This window comes from Taudactylus pleione, unplaced genomic scaffold (genome assembly GCF_031769625.1).
Source record: "Taudactylus pleione unplaced genomic scaffold, aTauple2 ptg000798l, whole genome shotgun sequence".
NCBI lineage: Eukaryota > Metazoa > Chordata > Amphibia > Anura > Myobatrachidae > Taudactylus > Taudactylus pleione.
In genome coordinates this window covers 102,012-129,064 of record NW_028285200.1, presented here as the reverse complement: position 1 = coordinate 129,064, position 27,053 = coordinate 102,012, and the positions used below count along the sequence as shown (strand labels likewise).

Here is a 27,053-nt window from a genome sequence, read left to right as displayed (position 1 = left end):
ATTATCAAAATACTCCACATCACCATCCTCCCCATCACCATTATTACCATCCTCATCACCATTATCACTATCCCCTAACCATGATCCTCACTGTCATCATTACCCCTCTAATCATCATGCTTCACATCACCATTATCATCATCCTCCACATCAACATTAACATGCTCCACATCACCATCCTCTACATCACCATCATCATCATCCACATAACCATTATCATCCTCCTCCACATCACCATCCCCATCATCCATATCACCATCATCCACATAACCGTTATCATCATCCTCCACATCACCACTATCCCCTAACCATGATCCTCACTATCATCATTACCCCTCCAATCATCATCATCATCCTCCACATCACCACCCTCCACATCACCATCATAATCATCCTCCTCATCATCATCATCATCATCATCACTATCCCCTAACCATGATCCTCACTATCATTACCCCTCTAATCATCATCATTCTCCACATCACCATTATCATCACATTCCTCCACATCATCATTACCGTCACCTTCCTCCGCATCACTATTATTATCCACCACATCACCACAATCCTCCACATCACCATTATCATGACCATCCTCCACATCACCATTATCATCACCATCCTCCACATCACCACGAATATCACCATCATCACTATCCCCTAACCATGATCCTCACTATCATTACCCCTCTAATCATCATCATCCTCCTCCTCCCCCACATCGCCATTATCACTATCCCCTAACCGTGATCCTCACTATCATCATTGCTCCTCTAATAATCATCATCCTCCACATCACCCTCACCACCACCCTCCAGATCACCACCATCATCATACTCCACATCACCATTATCATCCACCACATCACCACCATCCCCTAACCATGTTCCTCACTATCATTACCCCTCTAATCACCATCCTCCACATGACCATTATCATCACCTTCCTCCACATCACCATCCTCCACATCACCATTATCATCCTCCACATCACAATAATCACTATTCCCTAAACATGACCCTCACTATAATCATTAGCCCTCTAATTATCATCACCATCATCCTTTACATCACCACTACCCTCATCACCACCATCATACTCCACATAACCATTATCAACATCCTCCACATCACCACTGTCCTCCACATCAACATTATAGTCACCATCCTCCTCATCACCATTATTATCCACCACATCACCATTATCACCACCATCCTCCACATCACCCCCATCCTCCACATCACCATTATTATCCTCCACATCACCACCAATATCACCATCATCACTATCCAGTAACCATGATCCTCACTATCATCATTACCCCTCTAATCATCATCATCATCCTCCACATCACCATCATCCATATAACCTTTATCATTATCCTCCATATCACCATCATCCTCCACATCACCACTATCCCCTAACCATGATCCTCACTATCATTACCCCTCTACTCACCATCCTCCACATCACTATTATCATTACCATCCTCCAAATCACCATTATCACCATCCTCCACATCACCATTATCACCATCCTCCACATTACCATTATCACCATCCTTCACATCACCATTATTATCCACCACATGACAAAAATCCTTCACAACACCCTCAGCATCATCATCATCATCCACATCACCATCATCATCACCATTCTCCACATCACCACCAATATCGCCATCATCACTATCCCCTAACCATGATCCTCACTATCATCATTACCCCTCTAATCATCATCATCCTCCACATCACCATCATCCATATAACAATTACCATTATCCTCCATATCATAATCATCCTCCACATCACCACTATCCCCTAACCATGATCCCCTCTATCATTACCTCTCTAATCACCATCCTCCACATGCCAATTATCATTATCATCATCCACATCACCATTATCACCATCCTCCACAACACCATTGTCATCATGCTCCACATCACCATTGTCATGATGCTCCACATCACCATTATCATCACTATCCTCCACATCACCATATTTATCCACCACATCAAAACCATCTTCCACATCATCATTATTATCACCCTCCTCCACATTATCTTTATCATCATCCTCCACATCACCATTATCATCCTCCAACATCACCATCATCACTATCCCCTAACCATGATCCTCACTATCATTACCCCTCTAATCATCATCATCCTCCACATCACAATTATCATCAGCTTCCTCCACATCACCATTATCATCACCATCCTCCACATCACCATTATCCACCACATCACCATTATCATCACCTTCCTCCACATTACCATTATCATCACCATCCTCCACGTCACCATTATCTTCATCCTCCACATCACCATCATCACTATACCCTAACCATGATCCTCACTATAATCATTACCCCTCTAATCATCATCATCATCCTCCCCCACATCGCCATTATCACTATCCCCTAACCGTGATCCTCACTATCATCATTACTGCTCTAATAATCATCCTTTACATCACTATTAGCATCACCATCCTCCAAATCACCATTATCCACCACATCACCACCATCCTCCACATAACCATCATCACTATCCCCTAACCATAATCATCACTATCATCATTAACTCTGTAATCATCATCACCATCATCCTTTACATCACCATTATCATCAACTTCCTCCACATTACCATTATCATCACCATCCTCCACATCACTATTATCATCCTCCACATCACCACTAACATCACCATCATCGCTATCCCCTAAATATTGATCCTCACTATCATCATTACCCCTCAAATTATCATAATCATCCTCCACATCACCATCATCACTATTCACTAGCCATGATCCTCACTATAATCATTACCCCTCTACTCATCATCACCATCTTCCTTTACATCACCAACACTCTCGACATCACCACCATTATCATCCAACAACATCACCATAATCACTATCCCCTAACCATGATCCTCACTATCATTACCCCTCTAATCATCATCATCCTCCACATCACCATTGTCATCACCTTCCTCCACATTACCTTCATCACTATCCCCTAACCATGCTCCTCACTATCATTAGCCCTCTAATCATCATCATTATCATCATCCACCACAACACCAACATCATCATCATCCTCCACATCACCATCATCGCTATCCCATAACCATGATCCTCACTATTATTACACCTCTAATCATCATCATCATCCTTCATTTCACCATTATCGTCACCATCCTCCACATCACCATTATTATCGCCATCGTCCAAATCACCATTATCTTCATTCTCCACATCACCATTATCATCCTCCACATCACCATCATCACTATCCCCTAACCATGATCCTCACTATCATCATTACCCCTCTAATCATCATGATCCTCCACATCACCATCATCACTATACTCTAACCATGATGCTCACTATCATTAGCCCTCCAATCATCATCATCATCATCCTCCACATTACCATCATCATCATTCTCCACATCACCATCATCACTATCCCCTAACCATGATCCTCACTATCATCATTACTCCTCTAATCATCATCCTTTACATCACCATTATCATAATCATCCTCCACATCACCACCATCCTCCACATCACCATTATCCTCATCAGCATCATCCTCATCACAATTCTTTTCATCCTCCACATCACCATTATTATCCTCCACATCACCATCATCACTGTCCCATAACCATGATCATCACTATCATCAATACCCCTCTAATTTACATAATCATACTCCACATCACCATCATCACTATACTCTAACCATGATCCTCACTATAACCATTACCCCTCTAATCATCATCATCATCCTCCACATCATCACAATCCTCCACATCATCACCATCCTCCACATCACCATTATCACTATATGTTAACCATGATCCTCACTATCATGACTCCTCTAATTATCATCATTTACATCACCATTATCATCACCATCCTCCACATCACCATTATTATCCACCACATCACCACCATCCTCCACATCACCATTATCATCATTCCCCACATCAACTCCATCCTCCAAATCACCATTATCATCCTCCACATCACACCAACATCACCATCATCACTATTCCCTAAATATTGATCTTCACTATCATTACCCCTCAAATTTTCCTAATGATCCTCCACATCACCATCATTACTATACCCTAATCATGATCCTCTGATCCTCACTATAATCATTACCCCTCTAATAATCATTATCATCATCCTCCACATAACTACCACCCTCCACATCACCACCATCATCATCCTCCACATAACCATTATCATCCTCCACATCACCATTATCATCCTCCACATCACCACCATCATCACTATCTAACCATGATCCTCACTATCATCATTACCCCTCTAATCATCATCATCCTCCACATACCCAGCATCCTCCACATCACCATAATCATCATCCTGCACATCACCATCATCCACATAACCATTATCATTATCCTCCATATAACCATAACCATCCCCATCCTTCACATCACCATCCCCATCCCCCACACCACCATCATCCACAAAACCATTATCATTATCCTCCATAACACATCACATTATCATCATCTGACACATCACCACTATACCCTCACCATGATCCTCAATATCATTACCCCTCTAATCACCATCCTACACATAATCATTATCATCTCCTTCCTCTACATCACCATTATTATCACAATCCTCCACATCACCATCATCATCACCATCATCCACATCACCATAATAACTATCCCCTAACTATGATCCTCACTTTCATCATTACCCCTCTAATCACCATCCTCCACATCACCATTATCCACCACATCACCACCAACCTCCACATCACCATTATCATCACCATCCCCCACAACCATTATCATCATCCTCCACATCACCACCATCCTCCACATCACCATTATCATCACCATCCCCCACATCATCATTATCATCCTTCATATCACCATCATCACTATCCCCTAACCATGATCCTCACTATCATCAACATACCTCTAATTATCATAATCATCCTCAACATCACCATCATCATCCTCCACATCACAATAATCCACATAACCATTATCATTATTCTCCATATCACCATCCTCAACATCACAATCCCCATTCTTCACATCATCATTTTCCACATAACCATTATCATTATCCTCCATATTACCATCATCCTCCACATCACCACTATCCCCTAACCAAGATACTCACTATCATTACTCCTCTAATCACCATCCTCCACATCACCATTATCATTACCATCCTCCACATCACCATTATAATTACCATCCTCCACATCCCCATTATCATCACCAATCTCCACATCACCATTGTCATCATGCTCCACATCACCATTGTCATCATGCTCCACATCACCATTATCATCACCATCCTCCACATCCCTATCCCCTAACCATGATCCTCACTATCATTACTCCTCTAATCATCATCACCATCATCCTTTACAACACCATTATCATCAACTTCCTCCACATCACCATCACCTTCCTCCACATCACCATTATTATCCACCACATTACCACCATCCTCCACATCACCATTATCATCACCGTCCTCCATATCACCATTATCATCATACTCCACATCACCATGATCATTCTCCAACATCACCATCATCACTATCCCCTAACCATGATCCTCACTATCATCATTACCACTCTAATCATCATCCTTAACATCACCATTATTATCAACTTCCTCCACATCACCATTGTCATCACCATTAACATCACCGTCATCGCTATCCCCTAAATATTGATCCTCACTATCATCATTACCCCTTAAATTATCATAATCATTCTCCACATCACCATCCTCCACATCACCATCATCACTATTCCCTAACCATGATCCTCACTATAATCATTACCCATCTAATCATCATCATCCTCTACTCTCCACATCACCACCATCATCTTCCACATCACCACCATCCTCCACATCACCATCATCATCCTCCACATCACCAATATCATTATGCTCCACATCACCATCATCTCTATCCCCTAACCATGATCCTCACTCTCATCATTACCCCTCCAATCATCATCACCAGCATCCTTTACATCACCATTATCACCAACTTCCTCCACATCACCATCCCCTAAACATGATCCTCACTATTATTACACCTCTAATCATCATCATCCTCCACATCACCAATATCGTCACCATCCTCCACATAACCATTATCATCACCATCCTCCAAATCACCATTATCTTCATCCTCAACATCACCATCATCACTATCCCCTAACCATGATCCTCACTATCATCATTACCCCTCTAATCATCATCCTCCACATCACCATTATCACTATCCCCTAACCATGTTCCTAACTATCATCATTACTCCTCTAATCATCATCCTTTACATCACCATTATCATCACCATCCTCCATATCCCCATGATTATCCACCACATCATAACCATCCTTCACATCACCATTATCATTACCATCCTACACATCACCACTATCCCCTAACCATGATCCTCATTATCATCATTAACCCTCTAATTATCATCACCATCATCCTTTACATCACCACCACCCTCAACATCACCACCATCATCATCCTCCACATCACCATTATCATCACCATCCTCAACATCACCGCTAACATCACCATCATCGCTATCCCCTAAATATTGATCAACACTATTATCATTACTCCACTAAACATCATCCTTTACAGCACCATTATCATCACCATCCTCCACATCACAATTATCCACCACATCACCATTATCATCACCATCCTCCACATCACCATCATCACTATCCCCTAACCATGATCCTCACTATCATCATTATCCCTCTAATTATCATCACCATCATCCTTTACATCATCACCACCCTCAACATCACCACCATCATCATCCTCCACATCATCACTAACATCACCATCATCGCTATCCCCTAAATATTGATCCACCTGTCAAAACTGGATTATTGGCTGAGACAAGATCAGTTTAAAATTGAATCGCAGCGACACCATCTTGCGACTGGCCGCAAGACGCCATTTTGCGAAATGGCCGCCTAAGCGCCATTTTAGATAAACTCACACTTTAGTACATGTGGCGATAATACTATTAGCATCATGCAAATGCATCTGCGACCATCGCCATAGGTTACGGCAATTCACCAAAAGCCTATTTCATTACTTTACGTATTATAAAGGATATATATTTCAGAAATGGCTTTACAGTATGCCAAAATTGCATTAGCTGAATAGAGCAAATGGCTACGTGACAACTAGCTTGTGTAGATAAGCTTCCTGGACAGTGTCTGCCCCCACTACAGGTGGTCTGGCTCAAATACACACCTTACATTAGCAGGCTTCCTGCAATGACATGATTTCAAAGACTAGAGTGTCATCTTAGGTCTGTCTCTTGTAGCTGGGCTATTTGCATTCACACAAGAGACTGGGAGAATAAAGTGTTTTTCTTTTGAAGCCTGGGACAGGTGGGGGGGGACTGCTGACAGAGTGGGCATGTGGAACTATCTGGCTCAGCATATCACACTGCTAAGATGTTCACTTAGTGAGAGTTAAGTGCACCCTTCGTCATACACACATTAATACGCACAATTGCGCTGGTAACTAGTCGCATATTAGCGAATGCATAAGACTTTGTATGAAACCGCTGTTTTTATTAAGCTTTGTGCGCACGCATCTGCCCCAAGTTAACTAACGTCCTTATATCAAACCCCGAATACTCACACATTACATATTCAAACATAAGGTTTAATAAACTTTAAAGTATATGATTTAAGTTGGTTCAGTTAGTTTAAATGCTGAGAAATAAAGATATATGATAACTAAGGTTTTATATATACTAGGAAAGTCATTTTTGGTTTCGTACTGATGCATACTCTTTCAACAGAATTCCGGTACTATCGGTGTGAAGATCGCATCATGCATTCTCAACTTATGGACCGCAGAGACTACAAGCAACAATATGTGTGCTCAAACGCTGGGTTCTTAGTCTTCTTGCTGAATGACGAGGCGTCTCTTGCTGATGCCTATCACCGGGTCCGGAAGCGCTGCATATGTATACTGTACTTGGGTCTGTATAATTCCTTTGCGTCTAATTGTGTCTGGATCAATAGCGTGTAACTGACTGTACTTTTACTTGAATAAGACTTGTGCTTTGGAATCACAGATTCCAGGTCTAAGTCTTTATTTACTGTATGACTGCGTACGCAAATTAGCGTCATCCTTAGAAGGTATAGGCAGGATATTAGAAGATACAGGCAGGGGTATATAGAGGTTAATTTTAATATCAACAGATGGGGGCTCGTCGAGTGAAGTCACTTACCTACTCACACGGCACATACGGCTATCGATATCTCAGCAAAGGGTGGAGTGGCCACATGCAGGGTTTTCCTGCAACCGCTTTGTGCTGAAAAATCGCTATCCATTTTCGTTTGAGCAAAGGAAGCTGACAAGAATCCAGGGACAAGAGAGGAAAAAGTTTGTTTTCCTTTGTTGATAGAACCAAACATTTAAAAGGGTGCTGCAGTATTGAGTACGCGGCTGAGTCGCAGTTTTGCGCACAGCAAAGACGCACTTTTGTGTACGCAGTTAAAAAGTCATTATACGGTTGTGTGGTAGTCGCATTATTGTGTATGCGGCTGGTCGCACAATAGTGTATACGTACTTCCGGTTCTACTGCCACATGTTTAAACAAAGCCGTCGAGGTTTACCTTTTTCAATTGTTATCAATATCTGGGTTAACGTGTATTTTTCTGCGCAGGAAAAAAGTGTGTAACAGTGAATATTTGTTGGACAAAGTTAAGGGTATCGTATGATCCTTAAGGGCTAGGTGCAAGGGTTAGTCTAGCCGCTCGGTAAGTAGCTTACCGTTCTATACACAGCAGCAGGTGTACATGTTGTCTTTGTTGTAGAGAAGTGCGTGGGAGCGGCTGACATATAAACTCCCATAGGTGTGGAAGCTGCCTTACTAAATCTTATCCGGGTGTGGAAGTTGCCTTTTTCAAATCTTATCCAGGTGTGTGGGCGCCGCCGACTTAAATCATCCACAGGTAAGTGAAAGTATCTTGATTGTCTTTCACCAGTCTAAATCTTTATTGAAAAGCGTAGGATTTTGTCTCAGAATGGGAGCCATGCAAACAGTAGAGATGTTAGACAATGATGTGCTGCTAATGGAGGCGCCGATCGGATCGACCCGTCGTATTATGCATACTAAGTACGGTACTTATGCGATAAGGTATCGAGAGAAAGAGGTCAAATATTGTGAATGTTTAAAATTGTGGCAGCATGAAGGGGATGCGTGGCTTAAAAATGTGCAAGCGACGCAAACTAGCGTCGCGAGCGCATTGCCATAAAATACATCCACGACGCTAAATTGCAATACGGGCGAGCCGCAAAATGGCGCGCATGTGCGGCATGGTAGCATTGTGGAGAGTATTGCCAGCAGTTAACGCTCACCTCCCCCACCTTATGTGGATGGAGGTGCAAGTACAGTTACCAAAAATACCCATAAAAATGCAACAAGCAATTTGTACCCTCCCTTAAGTAACCATAAAGAAAATGTTTGATGTAGAAGATGAGCCTATTGAAATGTCTGCCATTTCCCATGCTGTGCAAATGATAGATGCTGCATCACCACAATCACTGGTGGTGCCGCCATCTCCATCGGTAACAGCAAGGGAAGTGCTAACACACTCTGCACCCATAGAGGAAGTTGTTAATACCATACGTAGCAGCAGCAGATTAATCCCCCAGCTAGGTAACCAGGTCAGAGGTAGCAACGCTACCGGTCTGCATCCCATTCGGAAGATAACTGTTCCGAATGGAAATGCAGATGAGAACGGTGTAGTGCCCATGAGGGAAGTAGTAATGCATTGTCCATGGACAAGGGCAGAACTAAATTCCATCATAAATGATTTCCCCGATCCCAAAAATGAACTAGCGAAATGTCAAAGATTTTTGAGAAATTTGGGTAGTTCTCATGAGCCAACTAATAAAGATTGGTGTGTGGTGTTAAGGGCCTGTCTACCACGCAATACCGACGTGACAAAATTTATCACGGATTGTGTATTGGATGGTGACGTTCCCTTAACAGACGAAGTGAACCAAAGTAACATTTCCCGCATTGTGACTCAATTGGGTGTATATTTTCCAGTAGTAGTTAACTGGAACAAAATCTTCACAATTAAGCAAAAGGAGAGTGAATCTGCAGAGGATTATTGCGATCGGGCTCTGCAGGCTATCACCCAGTACACTGGGATAGAAGATATTAAAGATAGCACTCACCACAGGGGAATGATAGTCACGGTACTCATGGACGGTCTGAGAGACGACTTAAAGACTCGGGCTCAGACCTCACAGCCTGGCTGGAGGGGACTTACAATAGATAACCTCATAGAGTCTGCCATAGAACATGATAAAAATATCACAAAGAAGAGAAAGACCCAGAGCAAAAAACTAATGGCTGTCAGTATACAAGCTCTGGAAGGAATGACAATAACATCACAGCCAACCGACACACCTGCACCCACACACACACCTGCACCTGAACAATTACACGTCCTCACCAATCCCACACCACAGCAAACACATCCTTACCCCACATATCATACACAACCACAGGTCCCATACTCATATCCCCCACTGTATCCTTACCCTCCCTATCCTTACCCATACCCACCACCTATCCCTCTTGCTCAAATCCCACAACAATCTTTTCATCCACCCCACTCAAAAACCTGTTTTAACTGCAACCAAGCGGGACACATAAATAAGTACTGCAAAGTGAAGAACACCACACAGGAACACGAGTTTCCCATGGGTTCATAGGTAACCCCAGTATCTTCTCCCAGGCCTTATATGACTGTTTACAATCTTTTCAATCTATCAATGGATCTGTTCTAATGTAAAATGTGGATGATTTATTGTTGTATTTTGGGTCATGTATAAATGATATTAAACTGTTGTGCTTTATCTCCCACTCATAGGACACAAGGTTGCTAAGGATAAACGGCAGCCATGCCAGGCTGAGGTCGACTTCTCGGAATACTATCCAACCCAGTGGCCCAGACATTATTTAGAGCAGTAGCTATTAATAACAAGATTTAATTGCAGGAACCTGTATGCGATACTATATCCCTAGAATTATTTAAAAAATGATAGGGGGACTTATTTTACAGGTGACGTTTCCAAGAACATGTGTAAGATGATGGGTAACAACACTGAGATTATCCCAGATTGTCTTTTCCTTTATTTGCCCCCCTTTGAGATACTGTTCAAACAGGCAGCCTCATGTGAAAATATGATAATGAGGTTACTGTGCAGGGTCTCACGAAGATGAATGAGAATAACCAAAATTGAAAGTGTTATTAACTAACATGTCTAATGCAAACTGTCATGATGTAAAATCTGGAGAATTTGTTATGATCCAAATTTTTTTCAGCTCAGGTTGTTTGACTGATTGGTGGAAAGGTCCATATCTGACGATACAGCATCCTCAAAGGGTGGCCAGGGAAGATATGTGGGTCCATTCACTCACTATAGGGAGGTTAACCAACCGGTGGAGATACAAGGTGGAGACAAGGCCGATAACGTGGACCTGTCAATTGCGAGCTTGTGCCGGAAGGATTAAAAAGGTGATGGTGAGATATCTGAGTTAAAGAAATGTGTAGATCAGTGCTTCAAGCAATGGAGTGGTCTGCTGTGGTCATCCTAGTTCTTTTTTTTCCAGAGTTTTTGTCGTGATGATCTGTTTGGGGATACCCAGTTTCTGTGATGGGGGACCGATAAAGGAAATGGGAGCTGATGGCAGTGCTGATGGAGTGGAGTCAGGAGGAGTGCAATGCCAATCAGGGGAGTGTCTGACCAATTTTAGTATTGTAATTGTTATGTTATTTGGGAAGAATACTTCCAGAAGTTATGACCCTCACACATGTTGAAATGCTTGGTATACATAAAAACACACCATCACCATATCTTCACACGCAATATGAACACAGAGGCAAGAGAAACATGATACCTGGTTATATGCATAAAACCGCTCAGTTAATTAGTGAGACAACTGGCTTTCAAGTTTTATTCGCACTGGACCCCACCAGAATTGCTCGGGGTACATTAAAATTTAGATATATTCAGGAACTTGCTAAATTGATAGATAATATCACCGAGATGTACGATGACACATTCAGGTATACAGGGAGAGAATTGCAAGCGTACAAGAAAGAGCTGGTGCAACACAGGCTAGTGTTAAATTATTTAAATGCTGTTACTGGAGGGTATGGCGTAACGTTAGCCACCCAATTTGGAGTAAAATGTTGCACCTATGTCACCAATGATACCAGCGACCCTAAGGAGGTGATAGAACGGAAGATGGATGAAATTCTGCAGCTAAAGTGGGAATTTCGCAAGAACCATAACGCTTCAGTGGCTGAAGTAGGGGAAAAGATAGAAGGATGGGTGTCATGGCTGAACCCAGTGAAATGGTTCTCAGGTCTAGGAGAATGGGTCCAGGAAGTGATCGCCAGCATAGGCAAATTCTTGATCCTTATACTGATTGTCATCATAATAATTGGCATATGCGTCCGATGTGTTCCTATTGTGTTGAAGAGTGGAAAATTTAAAAATAGAGTAAAACGAAAGAATGAAATTATGATGGTGGCCAGTATGAATACCGAGGTAAATACAGAACTGCATTACAACCCTGAGCTAGGAAATACTATCATTTAATGTATTATATTTAGCCATGCATAAAAATGTATTATTGAAATGTTATTTTTAAACGACCTCAGATAATGTAAAGTCTAAATTCCCCTTCAAGACTGCTTTTATAAGACTGGTGCATCCCCACACCTCTCACATGATCTTCCAAGATCCGCGGTGTGCGTATAATAGTAGTTTTATGTCCCCACTCAGAGACACATTATCGATGGATTAAGAACCACCTTGTGCCATCCCATAATAACACTAAGTAATATATAAATGTAAGCCTAAATTAAATTTTAAGATCAGATTGTGATAGCATGTTGTTCGCTATCAAAGGGTGGACTGTCGAAACTGGATTATTGGTTGAGACGAGATCAGATTAAAATTGAATCGCAGCGACACCATCTTGCGACTGGCCGAAAGACGCCATTTTGCAAAATGGCCGCCTAAGCTCCGTTTTAGATAAACTCACACTTTAGTACATGTGGCGATAATACTATTAGCATCATGCAAATGCATCTGCGACCATCGCCATAGGTTACGGCGATTCACCAAAAGCCTATTTCATTACTTTACGTCTTATAAAGGATATATATTTCAGAAATGGCTTTAGAGTATGCCAAAATTGCATTAGCTGAATAGAGCAAATGGCTACGTGACAACTAGCTTGTGTAAATAAGCTTCCTGGACAGTGTCTGCCCTCACTACAGTTGGTCTGGCTCGAATACACACCTTACATTAGCAGGCTTCCTGCAATGACATGATTTCAAAGACTAGAGTGTCATCTTAGGTCTGTCTCTTGTAGCTGGGTTATTTGCATTTCACACAAGAGACTGGGAGAATAAAGAGTTTTTCTTTTGAAGCCTGGGACAGGTGGGGGGGACTGCTGACAGAGTGGGCATGTGGAACTATCTGGCTCAGCATGTCACACTGCTAAGATGTTCACTTAGTGAGAGTTAAGTGCACCCTTCCTCATACACACATTAATACGCACAATTGTGCTGGTAACTAGTCGCATATTAGCGAATGCATAAGACTTTGTATGAAACCGCTGTTTTTATTAAGCTTTGTGCCCACGCATCTGCCCCAAGTTAACTAACGTCCTTATATCAAACCCCGAATACTCACACATTACATATTCACACATAAGGTTTAATAAACTTTAAAGTATATGATTTAAGTTGGTTCAGTTAGTTTAAATGCTGAGAAATAAAGATATATGATAACTAAGGTTTTATATATACTAGGAAAGTCATTTTTGGTTTCGTACTGATGCGTACTCTTTCAACAGAATTCCGGTACTATCGGTGTGAAGATCGCATCATGCATTCTCAACTTATGGACCACAGAGACTACAAGCAACAAAATGTATATTTCATGGACAACTGTTAGGATGCAGCATGAGGGAGGGGGGGGGGAAGACCCCCAGCTGTTAGAGGCAGGGAGAGTCTATTTGAACCAGCCTGTTAAATGCTCTGTAACAGATGCTTCTCCCCTGGGAACCAATGACATCAGCAACAAACTTCTCTATTGTCCTGTCTATTCTGGGGGGAGGGTATAAATATGTGTGCTCAAACGCTGGGTTCTTAGTCTTCTTGCTGAATGCTAAATGACGAGGGGTCTCTTACTGATGCCTATCACCGGGTCCGGAAGCGCTGCTTATGTATACTGTACTTGGGTCTGTATAATTACTTTGCGTCTAATTGTGTCTGGATCAATAACGTGTAACTGACTGTACTTTTACTTGAATAACACTTGTGCTTTGGAATCACAGATTCCAGGTCTAAGTCTTTATTTACTGTATGACTGCGTACGCAAATTAGCGTCATCCTTAGAAGGTATAGGCAGGATATTAGAAGATACAGGCAGGGGTATATAGAGGTTCATTTTAATATCAAGACACCACATCACCACCCTCCACATCACCATTATCATCCTCCACATCACCATCATCACTATTCCCTAACCACGATCCTCACTATAATCATTACCCCTCTAATCATCTTCACCATCATCCTTTAAATCACCACCACCCTCGACATCACCACCATTATCATCCACCAACATCACCATCATCGCTATCCCCTAACCATGATCCTCACTATCATTAGCCCTCTAATCATCATCATCATCCTCCACATCACAATCATCATTATCATTCTCCACATCACCATCATCACTATCCCCTAACCATGATCCTCACTGTTATTACCCCTCTAATCATCATCATCATCCTCCACATCACAATCATCATTATCATCACCATCCTCAACATCACCATTATTATCACCATCCTCAACATCACCATTATTATCACCATCCTCCACATCACCATTATTATCACCATCCTCCAAATCACCATTATCTTCATCCTCCACATCACCAAATCATCCTCCACATCACCATCATCACTCTCCCCTAACCATGATGCTCACTATCATTACCCCTCTAATTATCATCATCACCATCATCCTTTACATCACCACCACCCTCAACATCACCACCATCATCATCCTCCACATAACCATTATCATCACCATCCTCCACATCACCATTATTATCCTCCACATCACCATCATCACTATTGCCTAAACATGATCCTCACTATAATCATTATCCCTATAATTAACATCACCACCACCCTTAACATCACCACCATCATCATCCTCCACATAACCATTATCAACATCCTCCACATCACCACCATCCTCCACATCACCATTATCATCATACTCCACATTACCATTATCATCCTCCAACTTCCCCATCATCACTATCCCATAAACATGATCCTCACTTTCATTACCCCTCTAATCACCATCCTCCACATCACCATTATCATCACCTTCCTCCACATCACCATCCTCCACATCACCACTAACATCACCATCATCGATATCCCCTAAATATTGATCCTCACTATCATCATTACCCCTCAAATTATCATAATCATCCTCCACATCACCATCATCACTATTCACTAGTCATGATCCTCACTATAATCATTACCCCTCTACTCATCATCACCATCTTCCTTTAAATCACCACCACCCTCGACATCACCACCATTATCATCCACCAACATCACCATCATCACTATCCCCTAACAATGATCTTCACTATCATTAGCCCTCTAATCATCATCCTCCACATCACCATCATCACTATCCCATAAACATGATCCTCACTATCATTACCTCGCTTATCATTGTAATCCTCCACATCACCATATCATCTAAGAGGTGTGTCATACATGTACTGCTACATCTAAGAGGCGTGTCATACATGTACTGCTACATCTGAGGCATGTCATACATGTACTGCTATATCTGAGAGGCGTGTCATACATGTACTGCTACATCTGAGAGGCGTGTCATACATGTTCTGCTACATCTGAGAGGTGTGTCATACATGTACTGCTACATCTGAGAGGCGTGTCATACATGTACTGCTACATCTGAGAGGCGTGTCATACATGTACTGCTAAATCTGAGAGGTGTGTCATACATGTACTGCTACATCTGAGAGGCATGTCATACATGTACTGCCACATCTGAGAGGCATGTCATACATGTACTGCTACTTCTGAGAGGCATGTCATACATGTACTGCTACATCTGAGAGGCGTGTCATACATGTACTGCTACATCTGAAAGGCGTGTCATACATGTACTGCTACATCTGAGAGGCGTGTCAAACATATACTGCTACCTCTGAGAGGCATGTCATACATGTACTGCTACATCTGAGAGGCGTGTCATACATGTACTGCTACATCTGAGAGGCATGTCATACATGTACTGCTACATCTGAGAGGCGTGTCATACATGTACTGCTACATCTGAGAGGTGTGTCATACATGTACTGCTATATCTGAGAGGCGTGTCATACATGTACTGCTATATCTGAGAGGCGTGTCATACGTCTGAGAGGCGTGTCATACATGTACTGCTACATCTGAGAGGTGTGTCATACATGTACTGCTACATCTGAGAGACATGTCATACATGTACTGCTACATCTGAGAGGCGTGTCATACATGTACTGCTACATCTGAGAGGCATGTCATACATGTACTGCTACATCTGAGAGGCGTGTCATACATGTACTGCTACATCTGAGAGGCGTGTCATACATGTACTGCTACATCTGAGAGGCGTGTCATACATGTACTGCTACATCTGAGAGGCGTGTCATAATACTGACTTCATAATGGGAGTAAGGTGCAATCAGGGAGTCATGAAGATTGCTGCAGTCTCATCAGACATTTATCAGTAAGTACTATCTATACCTAGACTGTCTATGTGGATTAATTTAGTGTATCCTATGTCATCATTTATCATGCCTAACACACACTTACAGTATACACTTTATCATTGATGTTACTTACAGTCTTCCGATGGTCACAGATATGCATATGAGATTGCATGTGTCTGTATGCATGTATATACAATATGTGTATTATGCACATGCATGTACTTATCCATATGTGTTTGTGGATGTACTTATGTGTGTCACATGTTATGTTTTTATTCCTATTGATTACATTGTTGATAATACGATCCCACTATGCTTATGGGTATGGTGTATGTGTATGCACACCATTCCTTATATGACTCTTGTACAGGCTTGCCTACCCTCCCGATTTGGCCGGGAGCCTCCCGATTTTCAGGTGCCGACATTCCTAACATTCCCCAAACCCTCCCGACCTCCCCCCAGAATACACTGAAAATCCCCACAGCGGGGGGGGCACGTGACGCGATTCACGCTGAATCGCATCATCATGGCCCCGCCCCCTGCTTCACAGTGCCGAAAATAACAGCATTGTGAAGAGGGGGCGGGGCCAAGATGATGCGATCGTGTGGTCCCGCCCCCAACATGTCACAGACATTCGGACACACCCCACGCTGATAACAGCCGACAATCAGCTCCCTCCCGGAAGGAGAGAGCGGATTGTCAGCAAGTATGCTCTTCTATATATGTTTGTACACATTCACTTATTTTCAGTTATAATTATTATCCATTTATTTGCGGCTGAATAGTGAATACAGTCAGTTTTTATGCATCAAAATGGAGATGTCTATAGGCACCTAGGAATGATCCTCTCTTTTTATGAGTTTTCATTTCATTTGATTATTATGTCTCAAAATAGGTTTCTAACTATTCCTCCTCTAATAATAATTATTAATTATGTTTTCAGACTAGATTACCCTGACATTATTCTGTTATATTTATGCTGGGACACTGGATAATAGCGTCATTAATTCAGCATATTATTGTCTTTTATATCATATATATTTTTTATACAATATATGATATTTATTTATGAGCTAAACATTATATTTAAAATAATTTGCAGCAGGTGATTACTGTTATTTCAAGATAAATGAGACTGTTCTCAGGTGAATATTAGGATGAGCTACAGAAGGGTTAAATAAACTAAATGAAAGGGGAAGGGAAAGAGGGTAAATTCTCCACACTGATCTTAAATAGAGCTTATTAAACAATATAGTGGGAGTGCTATAGCCACCTCTGATGTAGGTTTCCATATTAAAGTATCATTAGTATAACAGGGTGGTGGCAGGGGCAGAACTATGGGAGACAATGGAGGCGCCTGCCACCGGGCTCCAGCTCTGAAGGGGCACCTCCTCCATTGTCCACAACATATTCACCCCACTCAGGGCTGTAACTATGTACCCGGAGTGTACCGTCATGGCCGCCCAATACATGGCGCCTCTTCCTGGCACCTGAGAAGCCCCCATACACTAGTGCAGAGCTCCATGTCAGACCATCAGCTGCTGCCTTCCTCTATCTATAGCCTGTCTGCATGTGAAATGCTACATTACAGTGTCAGCGGCTGTGACGGTGGGGCACCAAATTATAACTTGCCTCCGGGCGTCTGGGATGAACTTACGCCACTGGGTGGTGGTACTACCTAGAGTAAAATATGGGATTGTGAAAAATAACGGGTATAAGTTCATGAAGAACTATAACCTAAGATCTCTAAGACGGTGCACTCTAATAGCTCAATTGGTATCAGTTAAAACATAACCTTTATTAATACCTTGTACAATTCAATATAAAAGGACTTACACAGATATCCGAGAGATCTGACAAAAGATGTGAAAAGAGTGAATGTAAATCTCAGTTAATAATAACCCAGATGCAGTAGGCAATACAACATGAAACATGTACAAACATAATAAAAAACACCAGGTGGATTGATGTTAACAAATGGAATTCGCTAAAATAGTGAAACAAACAACAAATAATCTGATAATTTCCAATGAGGGATGTAACAGCAAAATTGAAAAATAGAAAGTGAAGGGGTATAAGATTCAATACTAGGCTCTGCTGCTCCTTTCACACGTAGAAAAGTGGAGGAAGAGGAGTGAGAGATCTGCTGGCATTGTCACCCCTAGGATAAATAGGCAACAGTGGCCCCTGGTCTTCACACCAAATTACTGCAATTTGTGTCATGCCCATGGTATTGGACCGCAAATGAGTGAATTTGTAGGTTGAGATAGGAACCACTGGGAAAGTACAGGGTACTGTGGTGATGTAACTGGGGTGAACAATGATGGGTGTCAAAAATCAGATATGTCACAATTAATGGTGTATATAGGAAGAGAGATTCAAATGACACAATTGGTATATTAGAACATTGTAGTAGTGGTTAACAGAAATATAGAGAAGCAGGGGCTAAAGATTCCACAACCAGGCTCTGCTGCTCGGTCTCATACATAATAGCAGAGGAGGAGGAGTGAGAGATCTGCTGCTCAGCCTCATACATAATAGCAGAGGAGGAGGAGTGAGAGATCTGCTGCTCGGTCTCATACATAATAGCAGAGGAGGAGTGAGAGATCTGCTGCTCGGTCTCATACACAATAGCAGAGGAGGAGGAGTGAGAGATCTGCTGCTCGGTCTCATACACAATAGCAGAGGAGGAGGAGTGAGAGATCTGCTGCTCGGTCTCATACACAATAGCAGAGGAGGAGGAGTGAGAGATCTGCTGCTCGGTCTCATACACAATAGCAGAAGAGGAGGAGTGAGATCTGCTGCTCGGTCTCATACACAATAGCAGAGGAGGAGGAGTGAGAGATCTGCTGCTCGGTTTCATACATAATAGCAGAGGAGGAGGAGTGAGAGATCTGCTGCTCGGCCTCATACATAATAGCAGAGGAGGAGGAGTGAGAGATCAGCTGCTCGGTCTCATACATAAAAGCAGAGGAGGAGGAGTGAGAGATCTGCTGCTCGGTCTCATACATAATAGCAGAGGAGGAGGAGTGAGAGCTCTGCTGCTCAGCCTCATACATAATAGCAGAGGAGGAGGAGTGAGAGATCTGCTGCTCGGTCTCATACATAATAGCAGAGGAGGAGGAGTGAGAGATCTGCTGCTCGGTCTCATACTCAATAGCAGAGGAGGAGGAGTGAGAGATCTGCTGCTCGGTCTCATACACAATAGCAGAGGAGGAGGAGTGAGATCTGCTGCTCGGTCTCATACATAATAGCAGAGGAGGAGGAGTGAGAGATCTGCTGCTCGGCCTCATACATAATAGCAGAGGAGGAGGAGTGAGAGATCAGCTGCTCGGTCTCATACATAAAAGCAGAGGAGGAGGAGTGAGAGATCTGCTGCTCGGTCTCATACATAATAGCAGAGGAGGAGGAGTGAGAGATCTGCTGCTCGGTCTCATACATAATAGCAGAGGAGGAGGAGTGAGAGATCTGCTGCTCGGTCTCATACATAATAGCAGAGGAGGAGGAGTGAGAGATCTGCTGCTCGGTCTCATACATAATAGCAGGGGAGGAGGAGTGAGAGATCTGCTGCTCGGTCTCATACATAATAGCAGAGGAGGAGGAGTGAGAGATCTGCTGCTCGGTCTCATACATAATAGCAGAGGAGGAGGAGTGAGAGATCTGCTGCTCGGTCTCATACATAATAGCAGGGGAGGAGGAGTGAGAGATCTGCTGCTCGGTCTCATACATAATAGCAGAGGAGGAGCAGTGAGAGATCTGCTGCTCGGTCTCATACATAATAGCAGAGGAGGAGGAGTGAGAGATCTGCTGCTCGGTCTCATACATAATAGCAGAGGAGGGGGAGTGAGAGATCTGCTGCTCGGCCTCATACATAATAGCAGAGGAGGAGGAGTGAGAGATCTGCTGCTCGGTCTCATACATAATAGCAGGGGAGGAGGAGTGAGAGATCTGCTGCTCGGTCTCATACATAATAGCAGGGGAGGAGGAGTGAGAGATCTGCTGCTCGGTCTCATACATAATAGCAGAGGAGGAGGAGGAGTGAGAGATCTGCTGCTCGGTCTCATATATAATAGCAGAGGAGGAGGAGGAGTGAGAGATCTGCTGGTGTGTTAGTCCCGAGAAAAACAGTCAAGAAATGGTTCCCGTCATCAACCCCAATTTCTGCTGTTAGTTGTCATATCCGCAGGAACTGGACAGCAAATGAGAGAATTATCATGTTGGTATGAGAACCTCTTGGAATAAATAGAAAAAATAATATGTAAAACACTACAATATGTTACCAAGGTTGGATGTAAATGTTATTAATGTATATCAGCAAAATAGTTATAATTACAATCTCAATAAACCATATAAAAGAACACATCAAATAGGGTAGATCTATAATGTGCATACCCACTGAAGTTACATCTGTAAATAAATATCCAATGTCACTTGGTAGTGAATGATAAATGGGACAGAAGTCTCGTTGCTGATTGATAAAAAAAAATTTTTTCTTTTTAATGAGTGAATCAAAAGTGTATGTTATAATCCCAGACAATATCCGTGTCAGTGACATTCCTGCACCATCTGGTGTTTGAACAGTATAAACCCAAACATAGTATATTGTCATTAATCCAAAATTGGTGTATAAGCAACCTCTATTTGCACAGTAAGATATTATGTCATATACAGAGAGTGGATTAATTAATAAGAATCAGGGGGAAGAAAACCCTGATAGCTCAAAGGTAATAATGATCAGCTGGTAATTAGATGTAGACACAATTGATACTGGAACACTATACACTGAAAGTAATTGGCAATCACGTGGTATTAGCCACGTAGTGTATCACACACTGGCAATGAAAGGGTTAACTCTGTAGTTTGTGAAAGTGAAAAAATAAATCCCGACTCCAGAAAGTATTGTAGCTCAAAATGTCGTTAAGAAGTTACTAACAATAGATAGCAATCTTAGGTAACTTAATAAAGGTCCCTGGTATACCACAGAGAGCATAAAGGCATATTAACAGTAATAGGGTAAATCCTAATCATCATAACATGCTCTTATCCGGTACTACTGATTGGGCAGAGTATTTGTAGTATGCTATAGAACAATTACATGACCTGGTGTTGGGGTGTCCAGTACTGCGCAGTCACGGGAGCACCCTGGATCCGTGCCGACGCACGTTTCGCCTCGTGGGCTTGATCACAGGGGACTCAGCTCAGTGTATCTCCCAGTGTGTCTGATCTATGTACATACGTGTATCCAATCGGGAGAGCCGAGTTGGGTAACAGGCATCAGTCTCAGCCTATTATGTAAGGAGAAGGTGGAGAAGTGGGAGGGCCCATGGAAAAGGAAATCCCTGAGCACGTAGTCATAGCACATTGCCGGGGAGAGACACATAGACGGAGCCTGTCAGCTGGTGCAGGGTGCGTTATCTCCAACCACTGCAATGACTATGTATGCTGTTATGTAAGGGAGTCAGGGAGATTGCTGTTATGTAAGGGAGTCAGGGAGATTGCTGTTATGTAAGGGAGTCAGGGAGATTGCTGCTATGTAAGGGAGTCAGGGAGATTGCTGTTATGTCAGGGAGTCAGGGAGATTGCTGTTATGTCAGGGAGTCAGGGAGATTGCTGTTATGTAAGGGAGTCAGGGAGATTGCTGCTATGTCAGGGAGACAGGGAGATTGCTGTTATGTAAGGGAGTCAGGGAGATTGCTGTTATGTAAGGGAGTCAGGGAGATTGCTGCTATGTCAGGGAGTCAGGGAGATTGCTGCTATGTCAGGGAGACAGGGAGATTGCTGCTATGTCAGGGAGACAGGGAGATAGCCGCTATGTCAGGGAGACAGGGATATTGCTGCTATGTCAGGGAGTCAGGGAGATTGCTGCTATGTCAGGGAGTCAGGGAGATTTCTGCTATGTCAGGGAGACAGGGAGATTGCTGCTATGTCAGGGAGATTGCTGCTATGTCAGGGAGACGGGGAGATTTCTGCAATGTCAGGGAGTCAGGGAGATAACTGCAATGTCAGGGAGTCAGGGAGATAACTGCAATGTCAGGGAGTCAGGGAGATTGCTGCTATGTCAGGGAGATTGTTACTATGTCAGGGAGACAGGGAGATTTCTGCTATGTCAGGGAGACAGGAAGATTGCTGCTATGTCAGGGACTCAGGGAGAGTGCGATGGTCTCGGGGAGTCAGGGAGAGTGCGACGGTCTCGGGGAGTCAGGGAGAGTGCGACGGTCTCGGGGAGTCAGGGAGAGTGCGACGGTCTCGGGGAGTCAGGGAGAGTGCGACGGTCTCGGGGAGTCAGGGAGAGTGCGACGGTCTCGGGGAGTCAGGGAGAGTGCGACGGTCTCGGGGAGTCAGGGAGAGTGCGACGGTCTCGGGGAGTCAGGGAGAGTGCGACGGTCTCGGGGAGTCAGGGAGAGTGCGACGGTCTCGGGGAGTCAGGGAGAGTGCGACGGTCTCGGGGAGTCAGGGAGAGTGCGACGGTCTCGGGGAGTCAGGGAGAGTGCGACGGTCTCGGGGAGTCAGGGAGAGTGCGACGGTCTCGGGGAGTCAGGGAGAGTGCGACGGTCTCGGGGAGTCAGGGAGAGTGCGACGGTCTCGGGGAGTCAGGGAGAGTGCGACGGTCTCGGGGAGTCAGGGAGAGTGCGACGGTCTCGGGGAGTCAGGGAGAGTGCGACGGTCTCGGGGAGTCAGGGAGAGTGCGACGGTCTCGGGGAGTCAGGCAAGTACTGTGCAGTATGATTTCTACAAACAGCTGTAACAGTGTCCTGTCATTGTGACAGGCTGCTACCTAGTAATATAATAACTTACAGAGACACTGTGGCACAATAACAATACTCTGTAATAAGAGGGTAGAACAGATAATATAGAGAATGTTACCTCATGCCTCATAACTCATACCTCGTACCTTTAAAGAACAGGGTGAGGTCCTTGTCCCGTGTCCAGATATGTACGAAGGCATCAATATCAGAATAGGGGATTCCCTTCCATCCGTTGGACAGTTTTCTGGGGTCTCTGTACCGAGTGCGATTATTTCGGTTCTCATACATCCAGTACCAGCCTTTCCGGAAGAAATACGTCTGGAAAACCCAACTTCCTGGAGTCCCACGATCCTGGTGAACCCAATCAAATACCGTATTGAACCGTCCGGAGCAGCGTCCTGTAACCGAAATCACACAGCATCACATGACCAAGCTGCAGCAATCACATGACCAAGCCTCAGCAATCACATGACCAAGCTGCAGCAATCACATGACCAAACTGCAGCAATCACATGACCAAGCTGCAGCAATCACATGACCAAGCTGCAGCAATCACATGACCAAGCTGCAGCAATCACATGACCAAACTGCAGCAATCACATGACCAAGCTGCAGCAATCACACTGTTATATGATCAAGCTGCAGCAGTCTCGGGGCCTGATTCAGATCCACTTACGAGCGCATAGCGCTCGCAAGCGGGTCAATGGCCGGGCAGTGCGCACGCGCGGTGTGCACACTGCACGTGCACGAGCCTCGAAGTGTGTGAGAACTTCACTCGCTCTGGGCTCACAGCAAAACGGGGCGGCTGTCGATGTTGATCGACAGCTCGCCCTGTTTTGTAGGCGGGTCGGAGGTAGTGGCTGGCCAAACGGAGGCGTTCCTGAAGGAACGCCTGCCGTTTGGGGGCGGCCCTGCTGACATCACATGTGATGTCAGTAATGAGATTCCGGCTCTATTAGAGCAGGGAGTTCACTGGGGCTTACCACAAGGGTTTTGTCGTAAGCCCGATGGTTGCGATGATCGCGACCATCACCTGGGTGCCCGCTAAAGCTGTGGGTGGTCACCCACAGCTTAGCGAGCAGCCTGGAGGCTGGCCCCAAAAAAAAAAAAGCAGGCCACCCTGATTCAGAGCGAGCGCTCGCTATTTGCGAGCGCCTCTGAATCAGGCCCTCAGTGTCAAGTGACCAAGCTGCAGCAGTCACAGTGATAGGAGAGAGGTATCTAAAGGGGACCTGTGTCTACAAGTTGACTAATACTTGGGAGATCTACAGTAGGTACTTTACTGGCTTTGCAGTGATGGATCTCTAGAATCCTACACCCATTGTAAGACTGTAGTACTAGGATCCTTATTCCAGAGAGGTGAAATCTAGAGCTATAGTGAGACCCTTAGGATGTACGGCAGGGGTAGCCAACCTTGGTCCTTGAGAGTTACTAATACCCCTTTTACACCAGAGCTAATTCCAGGTTATTGCAGAGTTAGCCCGGGCAGCTCCTTGGTGTAAATGGGGACAGGGGTGTATTCCCGGGTAGCTCCTTGGTGTAAATGGGGACAGGGGTGTATTCCCGGGTAGCTCCTTGGTGTAAATGGGGACAGGGTGTATTCCCGGGTAGCTCCTTGGTGTAAATGGGGACAGGGGTGTATTCCCGGGTAGCTCCTTAGTGTAAATGGGGACAGGGGTGTATTCCCGGGTAGCTCCTTGGTGTAAATGGGGACAGGGGTGTATTCCCGGGTAGCTCCTTGGTGTAAATGGGGACAGGGGTGTATTCCCGGGTAGCTCCTTGGTGTAAATGGGGACAGGGGTGTATTCCCGGGTAGCTCCTTGGTGTAAATGGGGACAGGGGTGTATTCCCGGGTAGCTCCTTGGTGTAAATGGGGACAGGGGTGTATTCCCGGGTAGCTCCTTGGTGTAAATGGGGACAGGGGTGTATTCCCGGGTAGCTCCTTGGTGTAAATGGGGACAGAGGTGTATTCCCGGGTAGCTCCTTGGTGTAAATGGGGACAGGGGTGTATTCCCGGGTAGCTCCTTGGTGTAAATGGGGACAGGGGTGTATTCCCAGGTAGCTCCTTGGTGTAAATGGGGACAGGGGTGTATTCCCGGGTAGCTCCTTGGTGTAAATGGGGACAGGGGTGTATTCCCGGGTAGCTCCTTGGTGTAAATGGGGACAGGGGTGTATTCCCGGGTAGCTCCTTGGTGTAAATGGGGACAGGGGTGTATTCCCGGGTAGCTCCTTGGTGTAAATGGGGACAGGGGTGTATTCCCGGGTAGCTCCTTGGTGTAAATGGGGACAGGGGTGTATTCCCGGGTAGCTCCTTGGTGTAAATGGGGACAGGGGTGTATTCCCGGGTAGCTCCTTGGTGTAAATGGGGACAGGGGTGTATTCCCGGGTAGCTCCTTGGTGTAAATGGGGACAGGGGTGTATTCCCGGGTAGCTCCTTGGTGTAAATGGGGACAGGGGTGTATTCCCGGGTAGCTCCTTGGTGTAAATGGGGACAGAGGTGTATTCCCGGGTAGCTCCTTGGTGTAAATGGGGACAGGGGTGTATTCCCGGGTAGCTCCTTGGTGTAAATGGGGACAGGGGTGTATTCCCAGGTAGCTCCTTGGTGTAAATGGGGACAGGGGTGTATTCCCGGGTAGCTCCTTGGTGTAAATGGGGACAGGGGTGTATTCCCGGGTAGCTCCTTGGTGTAAATGGGGACAGGGGTGTATTCCTGGGTAGCTCCTTGGTGTAAATGGGGACAGGGGTGTATTCCCGGGTAGCTCCTTGGTGTAAATGGGGACAGGGGTGTATTCCCGGGTAGCTCCTTGGTGTAAATGTGGACAGGGGTGTATTCCCGGGTAGCTCCTTGGTGTAAATGGGGACATGGGTGTATTCCCGGGTAGCTCCTTGGTGTAAATGGGGACAGGGGTGTATTCCCGGGTAGCTCCTTGGTGTAAATGGGGACAGGGGTGTATTCCCGGGTAGCTCCTTGGTGTAAATGGGGACAGGGGTGTATTCCCGGGTAGCTCCTTGGTGTAAATGGGGACAGGGGTGTATTCCCGGGTAGCTCCTTGGTGTAAATGGGGACAGGGGTGTATTCCCGGGTAGAGTGACCCAGCAATCCATCCCAGGTAACTTGCAGGGTTTAACATGGGAATGACCCGTGAAACCCTGCAGTGTAAACGGCGCGATCCGGATCACGATGACCTGGAGCGTGCCGCATGCCAGCGCTTGGGTGACATCATCTCCAAGCGTCCACTTCCACGCCATAAGAGCCGGGTCACTGCATATCCGGCTCCGGTGTGAACGGCGCCGACTTGTGAATATTCTCGGTCGATGCCGGCTAAATTCCGGATGTGATCTAGGTTGACG

At 44.5% G+C, this 27,053-nt stretch overlaps 1 protein-coding gene across 1 annotated transcript in view; it reads right to left on the bottom strand.

Annotated features, from left to right (window-relative positions):
• LOC148474934 (matrix metalloproteinase-21-like) overlaps positions 1-27,053 on the bottom strand; it is a 138,648-nt gene that overhangs the window by 60,070 nt on the left and 51,525 nt on the right. Inside the window, exon 5 of the mRNA XM_088457968.1 lies at positions 23,849-24,100. Within this exon, the coding sequence (XP_088314094.1) occupies positions 23,849-24,100 (252 nt within the window). The remainder of the gene's footprint in view (positions 1-23,848; positions 24,101-27,053) is intronic.